The 21,373-nt window shown below is 37.4% G+C and overlaps 1 protein-coding gene across 14 annotated transcripts in view; it reads right to left on the minus strand.

Moving 5' to 3' along the window:
• Positions 1-6,150: 6,150 nt before the first annotated feature.
• PAM (peptidylglycine alpha-amidating monooxygenase) overlaps positions 6,151-21,373 on the minus strand; it is a 141,507-nt gene continuing 126,284 nt past the window's right edge. For 8 of the 14 annotated variants that reach the window (XM_040540654.1, XM_040540660.1, XM_040540661.1 and 5 more), the window contains 10 exons: positions 19,074-19,190; positions 18,477-18,549; positions 17,726-17,933; positions 16,897-17,097; positions 15,749-15,867; positions 12,774-12,873; positions 11,354-11,407; positions 9,022-9,225; positions 7,508-7,564; positions 6,151-6,978 (listed from right to left, as the gene is read on the minus strand). In XM_040540654.1, the coding sequence (XP_040396588.1) occupies positions 6,797-6,978; positions 7,508-7,564; positions 9,022-9,225; positions 11,354-11,407; positions 12,774-12,873; positions 15,749-15,867; positions 16,897-17,097; positions 17,726-17,933; positions 18,477-18,549; positions 19,074-19,190 (1,315 nt within the window). In that variant the 3' untranslated portion in view covers positions 6,151-6,796. The remainder of the gene's footprint in view (positions 6,979-7,507; positions 7,565-9,021; positions 9,226-11,353; positions 11,408-12,773; positions 12,874-15,748; positions 15,868-16,896; positions 17,098-17,725; positions 17,934-18,476; positions 18,550-19,073; positions 19,191-21,373) is intronic. The other 6 variants (XM_040540658.1, XM_040540664.1, XM_040540665.1 and 3 more) reach the window with 1 other exon arrangement.

Raw genomic sequence — 21,373 nt, forward strand, 5'->3', positions numbered from 1 at the left:
AAATAAAAACCGTATCTCTTATTTCAATACTTCCTGAACTTTTGCGTAGCATTCGCCCATTTTTTGCTAAAGTGCTCTTGCATTCCGGCTTCAGACAACACTTGACGTTTTAAAGTTTTTTCCCTCCTTCTCCCTAGAACTGAATGTTCCCTGCTGGAGGACAGGGATGAGTCATGATTTGCTTTTCACAATAAGCAGTTAAATCTTCTGGAAATACTGCTTTTGAGATCTAGATAAGTTTCCTTTATGCATTTGGGTACAATATCTGTCTGTATCAATGACCTTTAGTAGCCGACATCATTTCTCTAATGACCTAGCATCAAAATCTGTTTGCACGGTAACCTTCTTGGTATTTTCAAAATAGGTAATGGAATATTTTATTTTTATTCTCATGGCAGTTGAGTGGATGCTTTCAATTAACGTATTGGAGTACCTGAAAATAAAACATGCAAGCCCACCGGTGCCAGAAACTCAGCACATCAGCAGCTGTCATCATCTCGTAGCTTGAGAGCATGCTGCTTGCCTGTGAATTCCACAGAAGAAAATGTCACCTTAGAAATCCCTAAGACCAGACATTTCAGTTAGAAGGCTGAATAAATGAGGGGGAATTAGCAGTGTCTTCAGGAGATAATAGGTTTTACCTCTCCTACACATCCTGGAAGACCTATGGGCCTACTGCTAGGCCTGCTACAGGCCTTCAGGAACTGCTAATCCTGAGAGGTGCATTCCCCTGCCAGTTCTCCTTTCCTCCTTTGCTTTTACACTTGCAGACATAGTATGGGGCTGTGTGAGTGCACAAACCACCATATGTGAGCTGTCTGTGAATTTGTCCCGTGTAGCAGACATTGCTGCAGGCTCTGAGTGTGGGTCTGGGCATCTTTATCCTGCAGGGCTCCTGGCTGTGGTCCGTGCAGCACTTCTTGCCCTGGTACTGTGCAGAGCGTGACAGCGAGGAAGGGACCCACAGCAGCCTTGCTGCATTGGTAGCAGAAATCGGTGTGCTGTGAGCACGGCAGGTTGTAGGACGTGCAGCATTCTCCGTCTGCCAGGAAGTGCTGCCCTGCTGCAGATTGCCAGCGCAGTGGCCCACAAATCACATGGATAAAACTTTCCATAATTTACAGGTTGTAATGTATGTGGTCCTTTTCTGGTGCTTGGTAAGAATCGCTGAGCTTTGATCAGAAGGAGGGGAGTACCCAGAGCTGCAGCTGACAGCAAGAAGCAGTGCCTTGAATGTATAAAGTGATATCCAAATGGGTTAAAAAGGAATAAATGAGATTTCACAAACTCAGTACTTCAAAGTATTTGACATTTTTTGACAATTTATGCCTTAAATCTCTCTACGCCTCACTGCTGCCTTCTGTACAAAATGAATAGCACCAGGTCAGTTCACAGGCATACTTAAAAAAAAATAATCGTGACTTCACAAAGCTGGCAGGCACAGCAGTGAAAGCCTCCTGGAAAAAAAAAATCCACAAAAAAATGACTTTATTTTGTGCAGAATTTCAGTGATAGGTGGTTAACAATGCATGGGGTTCCCCATCAGAGGGATTAACTTGACTTTGAATGTTTATCTCATCAGATGTCATCCATCGTTTCCACAAATTAAAGACCTAGAAAAAGAGCAGGAACTGTTCCTGTAGCAACAGGACAGGATTCAGCAAACTTTCAGCAGTATTTTAGTTTATTTTTTTCCATTTAGTTTAACTTCCAGGCTCTGCAGGCCCGGGTGCCGCTGGCGTGGTCGCGGGGTGGCCTCCTGTCCTGGAGGCCTTCACACCCTGTGCTCGGTGCTGCCTCAGCCTCGGAGGCACCAAGAAAGCAGGGCAGCTACCAAAATTGTTTCTCCAGGAAGCCCTTTGCTTCCCAAACCATGTTCTCAGAAAAGGCTGCGTGTCAGTGTTTTGGCACTGGCTGTGTAGTTACACGCTGTTTTTAGCGTGTCAACTGAAAAAGAATTACAATTTAATGCTTACTTCAAATGTACCTGTAGCCATACGCACAGATTTAGCATTTGGCTGAGTCAACACATTCCTGATTTTGTCAGTGGGCTGTAGTTCAGTGCATGCAGGGAAGGGAAATCCTTCAGAAACAACAATGGGAGGAAGGTTCTGGAAGCCACCAGCAGGCTAAATGCAACCTGGAGCATGCTGCCTGCTGCTGGCACATTGGTTTCGGGGCACTGGCAGCCACTAGCTCAAGGACTAGTTAAAAGGCATCTGTGTGTGGAGGGTCAGGAAGAAATAAAGTATGATTGAATAGGTAGAAATGTTCCTGGGGAAATAGCACAGGCATCTGCCTGCCATTTTTGTGTCATTGGCTGTTTGCTTCTTCATGCAGAAGGAGTCAGTAAAAACTTTGGCAGGTGATGGTGTGGGAAACATCAGAATGGAGACTGGAGCCAGATAATTATGGAGATATAGATGTATTTCTGGGAGCAATGCAACCAGCATTGTTTGAGTGCTGCATGACTGACCTTTCATGTAAGTTACGTATCAAAATAGTCTGCTGGAGCACTAGGTAGCTTACGCCATAACTACCACTGGTGACAAACATTCAGTATAGCTTTGCAGTTTCCTGAGACCCAGCCTCCTTTCAGTACCCATTGAACTTTGGTGGCTGTGATCGTGGATCTCACAGAGAAGTGCCTGGAAGAGGCCACACCTGCAGTTCAATGTGAGTGGTGCAGTGTGGGACCTGAGAGACACAACTTAAGAAGAAATGGCAACATCGTGGGATCATGTCCTTTTTGCATTAAGGCTTTTCATTAAGCAAACAAGTCTCTCCTGAACTGCAGCTTTAGGACATGCCAAGAAAGCAATAATAAACGTTGTGGCGTTGGTGGCTATCAAAGCACTGTGGGCTGGAACTGCAGTGGCTGGGGCAGGGTTTTGCTCTTAACACCTGTGTAACTAGAAAATAGATTCAACCTGCTGTGGCTTGTGATGGCTAGGAAGATGGGTTGCCATACCCCATTCTTACTTTTTTTTTTTTTAACATTCTAATAATAATACTAAAAAGATTTCAGTTTCTCATATTTCTCAGTTTGAAAACTAGTTGTAGTCAACAATTAATAATTGTTTACCAAGTTTGCTTAACTGTTATCCCTATTTGCTAGGAACAAATTGTTCCATGGCATCATTAAAATTATACTTTTGGCACAGGTCCCTAAAAAATATTTGCATTTACGTCTTTCATGTGTTTTTTTTTTTGTTTTGTTTTTGTTCAATGAAATCACTCAAAGGTTCACTTGCAGAATCTGTTGCTTCACATGCAACAAATTAATAGAAACACTACCAGAAAGGAGCTAAAGAAAAGAGCAGTTCAGTATTTAGAAACATCTAGAGCAACTTGCCAGTTGCCTCCGATATACCTCTCCCATGCACCTCTCCGAATACTTGTGTAGCAAAGCCAGGTGAATGCTCCTTTTTGTTTTGAAAGCACAATATCCAGAAACAGCAGGAAGTTTGCAGGTTTTGCTTGGTTATGCAGATGAATCTCAATGTTTCACAGGAACTGAAGAGGAGTTTGAGAGCAGTTACAACATAGCATAAATTTTGCTAACAATTTTTGGTAATTTGCAATGAAGAAAAAATATTTTCACTTTTAAGAATTAAACAAACAAACAAAAAACAGGCTTGCTTAAAAGTAAAGGAAAATCAGGGTGCTAAAACTTTAGGGTTTACTACCATCTATTTTACATAGAAAGTGCACTAGCATAATTTCAGCTCTTAACTGACATGATTTTTATTTCACATGGTCTCTGTACTGTGACCAACACTTAATCCTAATCCACTGTAACATGACAGATATTGCTTACCTAAAAGTTCTGATAAGACATAAATAAATCTTTGGCAAGCAAAGAGCTGCTGCCTTTTATTGTATTGATCTATAAATCCTCATTAACTACTACAGTGCACAGCATAATTAGAAAACCCTACTTAATCAAGATGCTTCCCAAGGAATCAATTAGCACCTAATGATACTTGTGGCAAGGACAGCCGCTTAATTGGGGTGGTAATTCCATTAATTCCATTTAATTGGGACACCTTCAGGTGACTTGGTGTTACCTGCCCGCTACAATCTGTTTCTCCCCATGGCCGCTTGCAGTTACCACCGTGTGCCCCACGCGCAGCTGGCTCACAGCTGGCTCACAGCTGGCTGCTGAATCACCCAGCACTGGTAGCCTGCTCAGCGCGGCCTCTGTCCTTCCCACCACTCCCAAGGGCCCCTGTTCAAAACAGGGAGATGCTTGGTACTGCACTACTACAGAGAACAGTGCCTTGCTGGCTCATCAGACTAAGTTGAATGGCAATATTCAGCCCCCACAATAGCCGAGATTCTTCCATCTCAAAGCCATCAGCAGCTCTTGAAAGTTAGCATCATGTCTTTGGAGTTTTAAAATGGGCAAGTCCGTGCTTATTAAAAAACATGGTCTCACCAGGGACAATTGTTGTAATTTAATTAAACACAGGTATTCCAAATCCACTAGCTGAGATCAAATAACCAGCATTCAACACTTAATATATAAATAACAGTATTAGTGGCTATGACCTGCTAGGCTAGAGGATGGTCCATTCATTTATTAAAATCCTAGCAATGATTAAATTCTCTGTATTCCTTTATTGTATTCTTAAGATGCAGCTTACTAAGAGTAACTGAGAAAAAACATCCAGCACCTTTAAGCAGGTTCAGATTTTCTGCCATCGTACCTGCACAAATTTAGAGGTGCACCCTTCCTGCAGAGGTACTCGCTGCTGGGAGGCAGCTTGCCTGCCAACCCGGCTGTCTGCCCACAGCTTCTTGGAGACCAGCCTCTGAATTCTGGCGAGCAGGGACCGTGGCTGGTGCTGAATTGCTCTGCCCTCACTCATACTTGCCATTAAACTATGTTCAGCTACTCTCAACATTTTTTTGTTTTCAATTGGCGATAAAAAAAGATCAAATAAATGGCAGGAGGAAGGAGGTAGCTATGTATAATCTTCAGTGATCTAAAACCTGAAAGCAAAGAACACCCAGTATCAGATTGACATAATGTGAGCTATTCACATGCTAGAAAAATACACCCTCACTGATCACATCTGATAAAAAGCTGATCTTTTAGGTCTGATGACACATACACCACCTATATTAGTGGTGCCACCACAGCTTTAATAGCTCTCATCAGAAACTTCCTGTAAACTAGTTACGTAACTTTTTTTTTTGCAGAAAATTTTAAGAAGATCCTTCCTAACTACTTTATGTCTTTATTCTTATACAGGATGACCAAAAGCCACAGCTAAAATAACACTGCCTTGCTTCCAAAAGCAAGACAGAAAAAGTCTGTTTTCACTGTAACATTAGGAAAATATAAAATAGTTGGAGAGGAAGCAACATCGAATGTAGACTATGAAATGGAGTTCTTTTCATCGCCAGCAGTAGTCTGTTACAACACCTGCAATGACGATAATGAAGCAGTTTCATAAAACCCTGTAGCAATTACAGCTGTGTACACTCTGCTCATAATACAGTTTTTAAAAGAAGATTAATCATGCTCTGATCCTCAAACTAGACTGATAAATCGTGACAGCATCACACAATGATTCACACTTAATTATCCAGGCTGTGTGAGTCATCTATCTAGCAGCTCTTCCAGAAGTCTTCTATTCAAAGAGGGAGTACATTACTGGAATCATGGACTACTCTTGTGTGAATGAAAAAGGAAGAGAGGAGAAACAAGAAAATCAGTACTACAAATCAGGTAGCACTGATGCCTACCCTGACTAATTTGCGTATGTAATTTGAGACACGGGTTTCCTCTTAGCTGTGACCATGCTTTATTAAAGTAAATACCCTGCAGTTTTAGAATACAAGTATATTTCCTCTTTAAACCTTTAAGTTTGAGTTTGTACATGTATATTGGTTATTAGTCTTAAAAAACAAACAAACAAAAAAAACAAAAAACCAAAACCAAACAACCCCCCCCCACAAACCAAACCTTGTGACATAGCAAAATATTTTCCAGCTTCCATACAAAATAGCACGTTTTATCTGCTGGTAGAAGACATTAAATTTTTTACTGTATTAAGTGGTCTGTGTAACTTTTACAAAAGTTGTATACAAAAAAATTAAAAAGTATGCAAAAATTCCAAAGTACACTCTGACAGCTAATGCTCTGCGAACACTTTATTACACAAATTACATTCAGCTTCTGAAAATAGTGTTCTAACAGTGGTACCATCTAAAAATAAGACATCCCAGAAACACATCAAGTCAAGAAGAAAAAACAATTAAATAGATACTTTTTTTTTCCTTCAATGCAATATAATGCTAGTGATTTTAAAAAAATAGAAGAAGATTTAGCAGCTTCATTTTCTTGTGGCACTGTATTTTCTCTGTACTGCAACAGGTTAAGGACATTGAAGAGGAAAGGCACAAAAAAGAAATTGGCAACTGAATATTTATAGGAAAAATACTTTGTTGAAGCAGGTAATACGACTTATTTACAAATACAGAAAAGATCCCCAAGTTGATATGAGAAAATACTACTGCTTTAAATCAGTGCTGCAATTAGAAGAAGACTGTTTTATTAAGATGTTTACATAAAAAAAACAACGGCACTGATATGAAACTTCCATACACTCCTCCACTTAAAAAACAGAACGAAAACTAAACAAAAATTAAAGAAACCAGTGTACAGCCCCACACAGACTAGTACAGTTTACAATTAAATACACAAAAATCTTAAACGTGCTGAAGGGAAATGGAATCTGACATTCTGGATTGAATCATATAATGGAGAACGCAAAGGTTGTCTTCAGGATGATGAAGGTGCTGGTGGGGGTGGAGGTGCCGAGTACTCTTCTTCTGAGTCTGTGCCATCATCTTCATCCTTCTCTTGGTCACTTCCTTCTGTGCTGAGTCGGTCAAACCCTTTTCGGCTGTAGCCTTTATGACTTGCAAAGAAGTTCCCCAGGTTAAGGCCACCACCACCTTTCCCTATGGAAAAGAAACCCTTGTCATAAGCTTTGCTTTCTTGCATGGGGGAATAAAAATCTATCTATGCAGTCAACACTTCTTTTAAGTATCCTTCCAGAAAGTTTTTTTAAAGGTCAGCATGAGGCACAATAACTAATTATATACGTTATGGAAGAGGAAGGAAATTCATCTTTGAAGTTTCAAATGATTTTTTTCCCAGCATACATCATTCCATTAAAAGTCTTTATGCAGGTATCTGTGTTCCTACCATCTTGTCTTTACTCATTTTGACCATAATCTCAGGGCACTTCATTCCATTCAACAGATACACAATAAGCACCACTTATCTTCCAGTGGTAGTGACACATCATTTTCAGCAGGCAGATACTGACAGATGAGGAGTTTTAAAAGATACTTCCACAGAACACCTGTGGTTTGCCCCTGAGTCCTTGCTCTGAGAAAGTTCCATCAAATCTCTTGTTCACCAGACGTGAACAAACGAAAAAGCCTCCATTTACTGAGTGCTTACAAGATCTTAAATGCTTCTTACCTCTAAGTCTGCCTAAAACTCTGCTTGAATTTGAGTCAAGTTTGTGTTCCCCATCAGCTGAAAAATAAGGTAGATTTTAAAAATGAGCTTAAAAATCATACTCTATGTTTAAGTAATTTTCTCTATTTTCTGACATAGAGCAAAGACATTCATAAAATTGATCAACAGCACTAAGAACACTGAATTTTCAGCTTCTTGGTTAAGGTGAAGTTATAATTCCTAACAGAACAATCATACAACAAATGATTATTTTATGCTATTTAACCATTAAGAAAATTCGCATCTAAGTTATTTCTGAGAATTTCATTACTTCAGCTGTAATTTATAACATGCGCTACATTCAGGCACAGTGAAAAACACAGCATGACATTTGAAGGTGGTATAGTTTCCCTTCAGGGATGACTGGCTTTCTGAAAGAGAGTGATCTGTAAATTTCTTCAGATATGTTGGAGGAACTTCCTCTCTTGCAAAACAGAGTGTACTCTTCCCTGGTTACTACTCCTATCCCTGATCTGAAGAAAAATAAAATGCCACCATCAAACTGTCTTTCTGTATATAGTACTCAGTTTCCATAAATCTGTGCAAGTTTACTTTACCAGTGTCACTCTTTGACACTGTAAATTTAGGCACAGCTTCAATCAGAATCCAATGCAAAGATGCTGCTGCAGATCACAACCATTAACTACAGTACTGTAACAGTCCAGTGTGTTAGCACACCAAGTGCTTGAACAATGACAAACAGCCTGAAGCAGATTTTAACACAGAAAATAAAAAACATCCAGCTCAGTTGAACTGTACTATCAGACTGTTGAATTACCTACTCTTTTACAGTATGTCCTAGCCAATGACAGTACTGTTACTTGCCTGTTCCACGTGTATTTTTGTTATTTGCTTATCTTGATACAATTGTTTATGGCATACAAAAAAATAATAAAAAAAGAAGTGTAATAATCAAACTCCTACTACAGTCTGTCAGTGTCTCAGAAACAATGCTATTATATAATATGAATTAAGAACAAATTTACATAGCATTGTAATTATCGAGCAAAGATCTCATAGCAATGGAGAAAGGTGCATCATGGAAACATCTCAAAATGCGTAAGATGGTAGGGAATAAGAATATACCATCTCAGAAATTTTATCTGTTTGCATTTTTTATGCCTCTGTAATACCCAGAGTCCTCTGTTGTCAACAATTTAAAGAACCCAAACTGAATATTCAATTCTGAACTGAGTATTAAAATTAATGCATTCTAGACAATAACATGAATATATTTTTGATGCCAATTAAAGGAAAGCATTTGACACATGTTGTGAAAAGGTGGTGGCTTAAGGTGAAAGAATAAAGGCATTGTTATGTGTATGCTGATGGTTAGTTTGCATGCAGCATCACCAAAACTGTGTACAAAGGAAAAGGGACAGCAGGCCTCTCTCTTCACATCCTTGTCCTTCAATGTTCACTGATGTGTTGAAATGAACAATAAAAGACTGTTATCTACAGTTACTCATGGTTACCTCCATAGACTGTTGTCTTCCTCCAACGAATAAATACTAAAATTGCCAGCAGGACAACAACAGGGATAATTAGAAGAGTTGTAATAAGAACAAAGGAAACTCCAGTGCTGGCCTGTCGGACCAGATGTTGTTTTTCCTGCTTCTTTAGAGGGTCTGTTGGTTCTGGGTTGTTTTTCAATCTGGCTTCTACAACTGTCTCCAATTCTTTAAAAAGAAGACAATTTAAACAGGCAATCCATATGCATCAAGGAACAAAGAACAAGGAGTTACAGAAAACAACAAGCTAGAATACCTGAAGTGATGAGCAACAAGGAAACAAAAGGCAAACATTTATGGAACCAGTTTTAGCTCTTGCTGATGTTATCCCAAATGTAAGGCAGAGAGCCTGAACGATACCACTCTCCAGCAAGAATGCCCTCACCTTTCCTCACATGGGGAAAGGAGAGGTGTCAGAAGAGTTTTGCCTTAAAAAACATCTACCATTTAAAATATGGAGGAATCCAGCAAAAAGATATTTTGGCAAATAGTAATCTAACAATAGTGATCTACTATCATTTAAATATCTCCTTTTGGTAATAACATTTCCACAATAAATACAGAAATCCAGTGTGTGTTGTATTATTACAGACAAAAAGGAAAACATTTAAATTAATTTTCAAGAAATTTGTGACAGGGGGTCAAACTCTCCTAACAGCTAAATCCCATGAAAGACCTTCGGCTCTGTAAATCTGAAGAGCTTTAGAAAACGGCATCCACTCACTCCTGGCTATTTTGTTACCTCTCCATCTATACTAAGAAAAAGAATTTCAATAAATTCCTCTACATATTGTTTTGAGTGTGTATAAAAGATCACATTCTTCATGCTAACTTTTAATGAATAGAACTGTCCAGCTATGTATTTTAATGCTTGATTTAACAGCATGTCTTAAGAAGTAGCTGCATTGGAGACACTGAATACAATTGTTATTTGACTCTGTATCAAATTTTAAAATGACATTCTGTTCTGGATGAATAGTAGCGGCTTCAATTTTCACGTAACACTACCACAAAGATAACTTGCTGTCTGTTCAAGTAGTAGTAACAGACATGAGCACTTTTTTTCCACTAGCGCCTTGCCTAGCTCTGAGGAGCAGTTCAGTTCTCCGTGTTTTCCCTTTAGAGGTGCTTACTTAAAAACTGTTTCTTACCCATGCGATACTATTTCATTATTCCCTGTAGCATTAGAAATGTCATCCAGCATGGTATCTTCCTAAAGAAAGCTGAAATGCATTCACATATCCCTAGATTAGCTATACTGTGGATGCTGTGATGTCCACACTTTCCCTTGTGAAAGCTTCAGGAGGACTGATGTACCAACAGAGATAAAACAGAAGGACAACAGTTTCCACAATAAGAATTTCACTGTTTTATAAGGCCAGCATAGTTTATTCTACTATATGTTGCAATTGGCAGGTGGAATCTTTGGTATATTTCTATACATGCATAAAGCAAACCACAGAAACACTGAATTCAACCAAAGGAAACCACTTAAGAACTTCTGAACATTTTATAAAGGCACAGGTACTGTTTTTTCTGAAAGGGAAATAAATTTTTCCTCTTGCACATAAAAGGCCTATGAGAGAGAAGATTAATGGTTAGAATTACTTTTAATCTGCCTGAATTACTATTTTGCCCCCTTCAACTTAATCTACATGTATTTCCTTATCTCTGTACTTTAAATTTCTATGTTCCCTTTTTCCCCGTTCTCATTCAGCTAAAATGAAAAAAAAAAGAAAAAAGAAAAAAGAAAGAAAAGCAGTAAGTCTAGGGAATTAAGTCTGAACAGAATGAACGATTTTTTTCCCCTCTATGGTATAACTGACAAGACTGTGTGCAGAAAGACTATGCAGAAAAACAAAACACAACTGCTGTTCCAGATAACCTTTTTTTGGTGACTGAGGATTGTGGAGCAAGGGAAAGGTTGCTGGGGAGTAACTCTCACAGTTACGTTTCAGAGCCTTCTCTGCATCTAAGGGGGCTAACACACATATCAGATGGTGACGTGAAGTTAATCCACTAGTTAAATTTTCATCTTAGTGTCTGTGAAGCACATCACCTCTGAAAACAAAATGTTGCTTGGTTGTAAATAAGTGTCTACTAGGTACAATGGTTACAAGCTGCTTTGTCTTACTTCCTGTGGCAGCTCGGTTTATGTACAGTAACTGTATGAAACGGTGGTGAAAAACAAAACAACAATCAAACTAGTTAGCATTTTTTCCTCCAAAGTGGCAGAAACAGTCATAGTCTATGTGAAAATACTGGTTTCTTAATTTCTATTCAGAATCAGACTAACCTTTTATTTCCTGTACCTCAATACCAGCCTTTTTAACTGACCGATGTTCCATTTCTGTAAAACAAAATTATTCTTCAGGACAACTGACATTTCGAAGACACTCAGTGACATTTTCCTGCTAGCTCTGTCAAACGTACAGTACAATCCTACAGTAAACAATCCCATTAGCATCTGAACTTCACCACGCAGAGCCAATGTAAACTATTCAATAGCTCACAATACCATGAAAAAACACGAGATGTTGATTCATAAAAGCTGTTTTCAATAATTAACTCTTATGCCACAGAGACACTTTAAGGGCATGTGTAAGGGTTCAGGGAGTCCCATAAAAATACCACGATTAATTACAATCAAAATCACGATGAATTAAAGACTGGTTGAATCAGGACTCTTTAGCTACTGCAATGTTATACTGCAGTTTCAGTCAAAAAGAAAATAGGATACATGGACTTTCCTCATCTAACCTCTAAGTGATGAAGAAATTCATTATTTTTTTGTTTTTATGTTTTTTTGAATAGAAGCCTAGAAATGCTCTTTTTCAGGCTGATAGATTCAGAAACAAGCCACATCCAGTCAGACTTACAATTTATCTGGTCCAGTGTCCCGTTACTAACAGCATCTGATACCAGATGACCCATAAGAAAATCAATAAAATGTAAACAGACAAATGCAGAATAACTGGCTGAGTTTTATTTATTTATTTATAATAGCAGATAGTTACTGGTTGACTAACACCCTGAAGCCTGAGGCTTTCTCCCTCATACATTTTTTATCTGATATAATGTAACAGTAGATTATATTTTTATTCCTTTGAAGTATATTTGTAAATCCTTACATATTCTTATTCCTTTTATTCCTCTCTCTCAATCCTACTAAACTGATGCCTGACACATCAGGTTCCTCTCCCTGATGTCAGGCTGTTTGGCTTGGGGGTTAGTGGATTAAAACTGGGGAGTGTTTCCCCTTGATAGGAATAGGGCTTCAAATTATACTAGATTAATTTTCTAATGATAAATATTCCCGAAGAAATTAAAAGAAGTTTAAAATTGACTTGTGTTTTTATTTCAGCCCCTGACAGTTTCTGATATGATAACTTCAAAGGAAGAAGTGAACTTGTCAGCAAATGACACATTAAAAGACCTAAAATGCAAAAAACCTCATACTTTTAAGCATATACTTATACAATGAGGTACAAATCTACCATAAGGCAAATGCATTTGGATTCCTCCTCCTATGAAAAATCAGCTCACACACCCTGGACTCTCCCTTTGACAGAGTAATGCTGAAGAACGATCACTTCACACAACTTCTGCAGTTGTTCTGTACTTAAATCATTGTCATTAAACCAGTACCAGATAAGTGACACTGATCTCAAGATACAAAATGTGAAGTTGTGGCATTAAGAACAAAAAGAACATACTTTCTGTGGATGCAAACTTCCACACTGTTCTGGCATGAACATCTCCAACGAATACTGTTTTGTCTTCTGAAGCAACTACATCATGCGGCATCTCAAAGCTCTGTGAAGAAAAGGAGTGACAAATTACTCTTAGCTGTCTACACATTGTCATATCCAGTCCTGGAAAAAACAGCAGGTGTAATGTGAGTGAAGGGAAGAGGAATTACATTTCCATTGCTTGTTTGCCCTCTCAAGGGATAATATCTTGGAAATTATCAGATACATTCATGCTAAACAATTCATATTTATGTTCTTACATTTAATTTTATCCTGTGAAATATGAGATGCATAGTGCACATACATAGTGGTAAGTTACTATCATGTTGAGAAAATTAATATTTGATTGAAATGTACATTACTAAAGGTGAACTTTTTGAGATAGTATCATGTGGCTACACCCATTGTAAGCTTTCATTTCTCATCTTTTAAGCAAAGTAAGCAACTTTAATGTTGTTGAGCACAGATTCTCCAGATGCAGCACACAAGTATGTACATACTCCATCAGTATACTGATGTACCTAGTGTACATACTATATACTACATAGTGATGTACAATGCAGGTACTCCAAGAGTAGCTGTAAGCATTGACACTAGACCACTCATTCTCCACCAAATCTAGCAAAGGTCTGAGCTAACTTGTTCTTTTTTTTATCAAGGAAGCATGTTGGTATGCTATGCCAGTGTATTATTGTTTACAGATTTAACATTTGGAACAGGTGAACAGAGGATCCTATTTTGCTAGCTAGGAGTGTAATGAATGTAACACCAGAATTTAACAGAAAAAATACATTGCAATTTTTGTAGGGCAGATTGTGTATGACAGATCAGGAAAAATATCAAAATACATAAAATATTTGAATTATTATTTTGAATTACTTTTAAATGATGACATTGCTTATTATTATACATTTATTATGCTATCTTAAAATATTAATAGGCTCTCAGTTATAATCGCAAAATCTAGAGACAAGTGTGTAACACAAGCATCTATTGAAGAGAATAAGCTAAAATAAGAGGTGGGCAAACAGAGTAAAAGATAATAAGTTTGGCCATGTTGCCTTTAGTTTATCCAGAACGGTCTTCTCAGATGTCTTTAGAATTCACATTTATTTCTTGACCTGAGTTATTGTCCTTGATACCTACAGACTAGTTGAGGAACTTCAATGAGAAGCACTAAGCTGCCACATGACAAGCACATTCCACAGCAGCACCTAATCCATCTGCAACTTAAAATTAGTACAACGAAGAGAAGAACAAAAAATCATCTGACTCTGTTTTGAAGAAATGTCTCTTCCCAACTATTTTTACTGTTCCCAGAAAAAAGTTTCAAGAGTAAAGGGCAGTTCACTTTCCTAGCACTGAGAAACCAAAGAACCTGGAATAAAAACCTGGGATAAGGCAGTATCTTTGTAGTTAACATGTGTTTTTCTGGCCTAAAAACCGAGGATGTACTATCTTAGTCTATATATAGAGAGCTACAGATTCCTCCCTAAAACAAGATTCTTAACACTTCCAGATCCATCATTTCAGCAAGTACGGCTGTCATATTAGGAATTTTTCCTTTTCGTGAGCAGACTGGAAAACTGAGTATTGTGAACTACCTTATCAGGGTAAGTTCTGGTAAGTGGTCTATTTCAGATCTCAGGACTGAATAGTGCATCCTTTATACACCATTACCACAAAGAATTGTTTACTGAAAAAACAAACAATCAAATATAAACCACCAAACCAAAAAAAAAACCAATCAACATCAAAACTGAAAATAATAATAATAAAAGAAAATAATCCCTGTAACCCCAAACCATGTTTACGTGAGAAATTGTTTGTGAACCAAATAGGATGGAAGTGATGTAGACATACAGATGTTATATACTAGCTAAAGATTTCAATAGTCATCCTTCCAAAACATTAATAAATGAGACAGACTTTTATTACTTAAATTTTGTTTTTCATGATCTTTCTTATAAGTTTTTTTTTCCCAAATCAAGGAAAAAAAGTGCATATTTTACTTGTATGTATAGTATTCCATAAAAACATGAAAAACAATTTAAAAGTAAGAAGTTTGAAATTGGAGTATTTTCATTTATCTTGTCTCAAGCTATTCCTGGTTTAAAGACTGATCTTGGATCACCTTATGAAAGCTGTACACCTGCTCTACTGCCTGGAGTCAAAATTTAATACAGCAAGTATCTACAGATCTACAAGGATCTGTAACTGTGCACAGATAGTTAACATTATCTAATCCTCACTGAATCTCAAAATGATGATAAACCCACTGTCAGTTTTTGTCAGTTTGTAGGCAGCACAGCTATTTGCTATACTCAAAAAGAAATATCCTTCTGTAGTAACCCTTAAAAGTGGACTGCAAATCATTTGAGTATATGTGCTACCCAGAAATGGGAGTCATTCTTTTGTCTAAGACAATCTATATATTTTTTTAATAAACATTTTTAAACTTCATTTTGCACAATACTTTATAAATAACATCTAGCCCTCAAACTAATCTTCTGCAAAGAACAGATGTAACCATACGGTTGAGTTTTATTCCTGCTTAGGAAAACACTTTTTTGGACATGTAATGGACAGTAGTATCTAATTCTATAAATATTTCTGGACCTTTATGCTTCTTTTAAATTAGCTTTTAATAACTATCTGCCAGCAATAAAGCGAACTTGTCCTAACTAAAGGTGGTAACTCTAGGGATCATCTCAAAGGTGGTATAATTTTTGAGCATTTAATACATGTAGAAACTAAGACCCGAAATTCTAGCATCTTCACTAAGTTTGTATTATGAAGAATTCCTTTGAATACCATACATTTTAAAATACCTAATTTCCTGCAATAGTTGTATAAAAGTTGGAGAAGTAGGATGTTACCAACAATCATAATCAACAATACATAATTATACACACCAGGCACTCTGTGCAATACTCTACCTTTCTAAGTGGAATGAAAGTATCAATTATTTCTCCAGTAGAGAAGTTCATCACAAATCCTTGCACTGGTTCTGCTTCTCCAGGGTAAGGCATTCCATTAACTGCAAAGAGGAGACCACCTGCAACAACATTGGATTTTCTTTAACAACCCACACCTTGAAAACTACAGTGCAGGTCAATAGTAATTGTACTGATGTAAAAAGCTGTCTGAGAAAATGAGAGTGACTGACAGAGACAGAGGTAACTCAACAGGAAACTAAATCACAATAGAAAAGTTAACTAAGGTATCACAGGGAAAAATTGTGGACAACCAGTCTATAGAGAGATGCTATAAAGAAATGGTCAGAAGCTACTTCCTAACAGTCTTAAATAAACTGGTTGTGGGTGCATGGGAAGCAGGAGAGAAGTGGACTACAAAATGGAGTCAGACTTGCTCACTCTCCCTACAATGCATCTCCTGCTGTCAGAGACAGCAGTGGGCTACAAATACTGAGTGTCATAACTTGTACACCATTTCTTAAATTCTAGGCAAATACAAGAGATTACCTTGATATTAAATTTGATATCAACTACAGAGTCAGGAGACTGACATTCCAAAATTCCTCATCAAGCTCTTGACGTTCTCACTACCTTCAGTACTGGTATTAAAAATCTGACTACAACCCTTAATAGAGTAATTGTATTAATGATCAGATTTTGATAATAAACTACACAACTTTTAAATAAAAACTGTTTGTTTTCAGATTTTATATTTTTAGAAACTCAACACTTGATGGCTTGGAAGCTCTTTAGTTTGCTCTCTTCAATGGAGCTTGAAATGAATATTTTAAAACATTATTACTAATTATGGACTGTGCCGTCACTAGGAAGCAAACAATATAATCTGCTTGTTGACATTACATTTAGAGTGTCTAATCAGTCATTTCTCAGGAGTAGAGATTATATGCAAGCTTCTCTCATGCCCCCCACCGCAAACAGGAAAATAGGACAGTTCTAAAATTTTCCATTACGTCAGCACTACTTTGAAAAAGAATAAATATCTGGCTAAAGATACATGATAGCACTCTTCATGAAATGACATTGCACACAGTGACATACTGGCATTAAAGAACTACTTGAAATCTGAAGTACAGGAAAAAAAATATTACCTGGAGCATATGAAACTGCAAACAACTCTCTTCCAAATGATTTGTGCTTGATCTCTTTTACGAACTCCCCAGTTCCTAATCTGAAACACTGAATTCGACCATTTTCCCTGTCCGCAACACAGAGCTGACTGAAGTCAGGGATCAGGGCTAAGCTGTGGGGGATATTAAACTGTCCAGGTCTGGCTCTGCCTAAAGAAGTCTCTGCAACACAAAATGTACACATTTGGGTTAAAGTACACAAAGTTCTGCTTAGAAATAGCAGCATTTCACATAATGCAGCATAATATTGGGAAAAGTTTTTGTTCTTCTCCTAACAGTTTTACTCATTTAGGTAAACTATTGTAGACTTTTGCATTATCTTTGTAAAACCTGAATTTGTGAATGAGCTATTTCTCTACAATAGCATAATCCCTGATAACATAAATTTGAGTCAGACAGAAATGTAATTATTCACAAAACCTAAAATAGATGGGATCATGGCATAAATCTAAGAAAGATGATAAAGGCTTGTACCATTTGACCACACTTTTAGAAAAAATATTATTACTTTTGAAAGTCTAAATATTTTATTGCTAAGAAAGGACGTGCTGAATGCATGCTAACAGACTCTTATTTTTTATTTTTTTAGAGAATATATAAATACCCACTACAACTAGCTGTATAAACATTAGAGAAAAATCTGGAATTTAATAAGATGGGCAAAATTGAACTGGGGCCTTCATAGTATTATTATAATAGACGTTTATAAATCACACTAATAACAGTATCGACAATCTCACAGCTGATGATAACATGAATTCATGATAGCAGAGTATCAGTGAGCTCTGACCTTCTCCCCACTGCATAATGTACAATCCATTCGGAGAGAACTGGATGATTCGGCTGTTACAGTAGCCGTCAGATACATAAACGCTGCCGGTGATTGGATCCACAGCCACATCAGTTGGTTGACAGAAATGATTTTTGTCACTGCCTGGTTGCAAAGCTACTCCTAGGGTCAGTAGTGGTTCTTTTGAATCTGCTCCCAGTTTGAAAACCTTTTAAATCAATAGCAAAAGATAAGAGGTTTCAATTATGGAGGGTGAAATATAAGACGGATGTCTGCCTATGAAAAGGATATCTATTACTCTGTATAAAATAAATGCATACACTAAACACAACCTTAATATCTTGACTATAACATCTATTACCAGTTTTATAACCATTCTGATTGTGGGAAACTTCTGCATAAAATATAATTTCCTATGATTACAGCAAACAAATTTGTTTCATATTCTGAACTTGAGTGCATAGGAAAATTGATAAGCAAAGATGTAGCAGAAAAATCTGTTCTCTTTCAAAAGAATCACTATTTTAAAACAGGCACTTTTAGTTCTGAATACTTTGCTCAAATTATTCTACACAACTATATTCCATGAAGGCTATAGGGGTCAATTTCCATAGGCATATTCTTAATGTTTGTCTTAACAAGCCTACATAAACAGTTTACATCATAATCGTAAGTTTACATAAATCTCTAGAATGGCACAACAAAAATGGCACAACACTAAGGTCCTTGTGTTAAGGGTTCAAAAGCATACCTGATGGAGAGCTACATCAGTGAGCCAGTAGTTACCATTCTTATCTATACTCAAACCATGTGGTAAATAAAATCTGCAAGCACAAATGTAGAAGAAGCAAATTAGAGACATCTTTCAGGAAGAATGATATAAGTTAGATTTAAAGATTTTATTTTTTATCTACAGATCAAGAAATGCTCAAAAATTAACAACCTGTTAATATTTCACAAAATATATACACTGTAACTAAAGAATTTCCTTGACAAGAGTGTCTCAAATCCAGAATTCACTTGATCTCTGCTTTCTCACTCAGGCTAACATTTGGCATCTTTAAAGAAAATATACAATAGTCTTCAGCTCTGCATTTCTGTGAATCTGGCTGGTAGATGAAATTAGATGAATTACCAGAAAACAGATGTAGTCAAGTTGGAAATGGTTATAATTATTACTTGCTGGGCTTTTTTTTTTTGTTCAAATAAACACAAGATCACATAACGTAATACAAACCAGATATGTGAAAATGGGTTGGTGACTTTTGAGGCTAAAATATGTAGAAATGCTAATAGTTCTATTAATAAAAACAACAACAACAAAAGAAAAGAAAAACAAAAAACTTACAGACTTTTGCCTGTGGAATGCAGCAGTTTTGCAGTACTTGGATTCAGGACAAATATTGTGTTCTGTTCAATTGGTCCAAGTCCTCTTTGCTGATAAACAAATTTGCTGTCAAAAGAACTACACAAAAATATTGTAATACAAAGTCAGCATTAGAACAGTCCAATGATGACCACTACACATGCAACTCAAAGACAGGTTTTATATTTAATTCCAGCTAATTCCAGTTTAAATCCAGTGTGGGTTACTAGCACCTTTTGTTTTGTTTTGTTTTTAAATAAGCCTTGTAATATTGTATGATCGTGAGAGTTCTAATGTTGGGATGTCTGCATTTCCTACTGAGGTTACGACTTCCTAACTAAAGGAGTACCAAATCAACACAGCAATAATTAAGACAATCCTAAAGCAAGCAAGCAAACAAAAAAAATATTTTTTAATTGTTAGTTTGTTTGCTTTTTTATTTGCTGTGGCAAATTAGAGGTGGGAAATCAAACAATTTAGCCTAACATAGCTAATCACCAGGGCATAATTACCTGTATGAACTTGTATACTTTGTACGAAGGTAGGCTGTGTTCATGCTTTTTTGTTGTTTGTTTTCTTTTCAAACATAATTTGTTATTTTGCCAGAATCTGCTACTGTAACATTCAGATCTTAAGGTACTTATCCTTTCCAGAGTGCCCTTGCAGGAGACTATAGGATATGAGATGTGTTTCTCTTAACCCCACAACTCCACATGTAATTTTCAAGGTACGTGGAATATATTAATAAAAACATTTAAACATGTTACTATATAATTCAGACATAAAGAACGACCATTGCTTAACCTTCTAGAAGACACTTGCCAGATGTAAAATTATCATGCACTTAACGAAGAATAGAAGATTAGTCATCTGTACCCATACAGAGAAGCTGGCTATTACTGTAACCTGTTGAAATGTGTTCAGCCTTCAGTGAAGGCAAATAGAGCACATAAAACATTTTGAACAAAATTTAAGCCTAAATGTTAGAAAAGGGTATTTGATTATGGACAAAAAACACATGAAAGCATGACATACTCTTCCCTCCTGTCTTATATTTTTAAAGCTGTTTATTAATCCCCCTAAGATAAATCCAGCTATGACTGATGTACCTTGGTAAACAGGAACATGCTTTATAGTCACAGACCAGGCTATGAATAAAGCTATTAAGACTTTATATGGTACAGTGCTGGTAGCCCAGCCTCTCCATAACATTAAATATTTATATGTCTAGAATTTTCAATGCGGAAAGGCACTACTAGTTTCATATATAACCAGAAAAGTCTGAGAGAATGCGTTCTAATTTCTCCATAGGCTACAATTAGAAATAGTGTTTAGATATTATCTTTATATATGGTAACTATCTTTGCCTACTTCTTCAACCTCTGACAGGAATCAATATACCCTTTTCACTGTGAATGGTTATGCACAAGGCATTACTAAATCTCTCACTGAGCCCCCCTGAACACTCTGCCGTGATGCTGCAATGAGACACACAGAATAGCTGACATTGGCAGGGACCTCTGGAGGTCATCTGGTGATACCCCCTGCTCCCACAGGACCAGCAGGTTGCCCAGGACCATGTCCAAATGGCTTCTGAAGATCTCCAAGGAGGGAGAGCCCCCAGGCTCTCTGGACAGCCTATGCCACTGCGCAGTCACCCATACAGCAAGGCAGTGCTCCTGGTGTTCAGAGGGAACCTGTGTTCCTGTCTGTGCCCACTGCCTTTTGTCCTGGCACAGGGCACCACTGAAAAGAGCCTGTCTCCATCCTCTCTGCACCCTCCCTTCAGGTGTTTGTACACATCAATGGCTGAGCCTCCTCCAGGCTGAACAGTCGCAGCCCTCTCAGCCTCTCCTCACAGGAGAGGTACTCCAGTCCCTTCATCTCCATCATCCACAGTACGCCAGGTGTGGCCTCATCAGCACCGCGTGGAGGAGAAGGGCCACCTCACCCCTCTCGATCTGCAGGCAGTACTCTGCCTAGTGCAGCCAAGAACAACGTTGGCTTTCTTGGTGGGGTGGACACATTGCTGGCACGTAGCTAACAAGGGTAAGACTACTGGCACACAATGCCCTACTGATATTTATTTGCTTATTTAATGATGGCCCAGTAGATTTTGGTTTTTATCATTATTGAAAGTTATATTCTAAGGCAAGTTCTCTTGTTTTTGAGCATTTTCTTTAAAAACAAAAACAAACAAAAAAGCCAATAACAAAAGCTCCCACAAAATTAAAAAATAAAAAAACCCCAACCCACAATGCTTGATTTCAGTAAATGACAGG

The sequence above is a fragment of the Cygnus olor genome, chromosome Z (assembly GCF_009769625.2).
Source record: "Cygnus olor isolate bCygOlo1 chromosome Z, bCygOlo1.pri.v2, whole genome shotgun sequence".
In the NCBI taxonomy this organism is placed as follows: Eukaryota; Metazoa; Chordata; class Aves; order Anseriformes; family Anatidae; genus Cygnus; species Cygnus olor.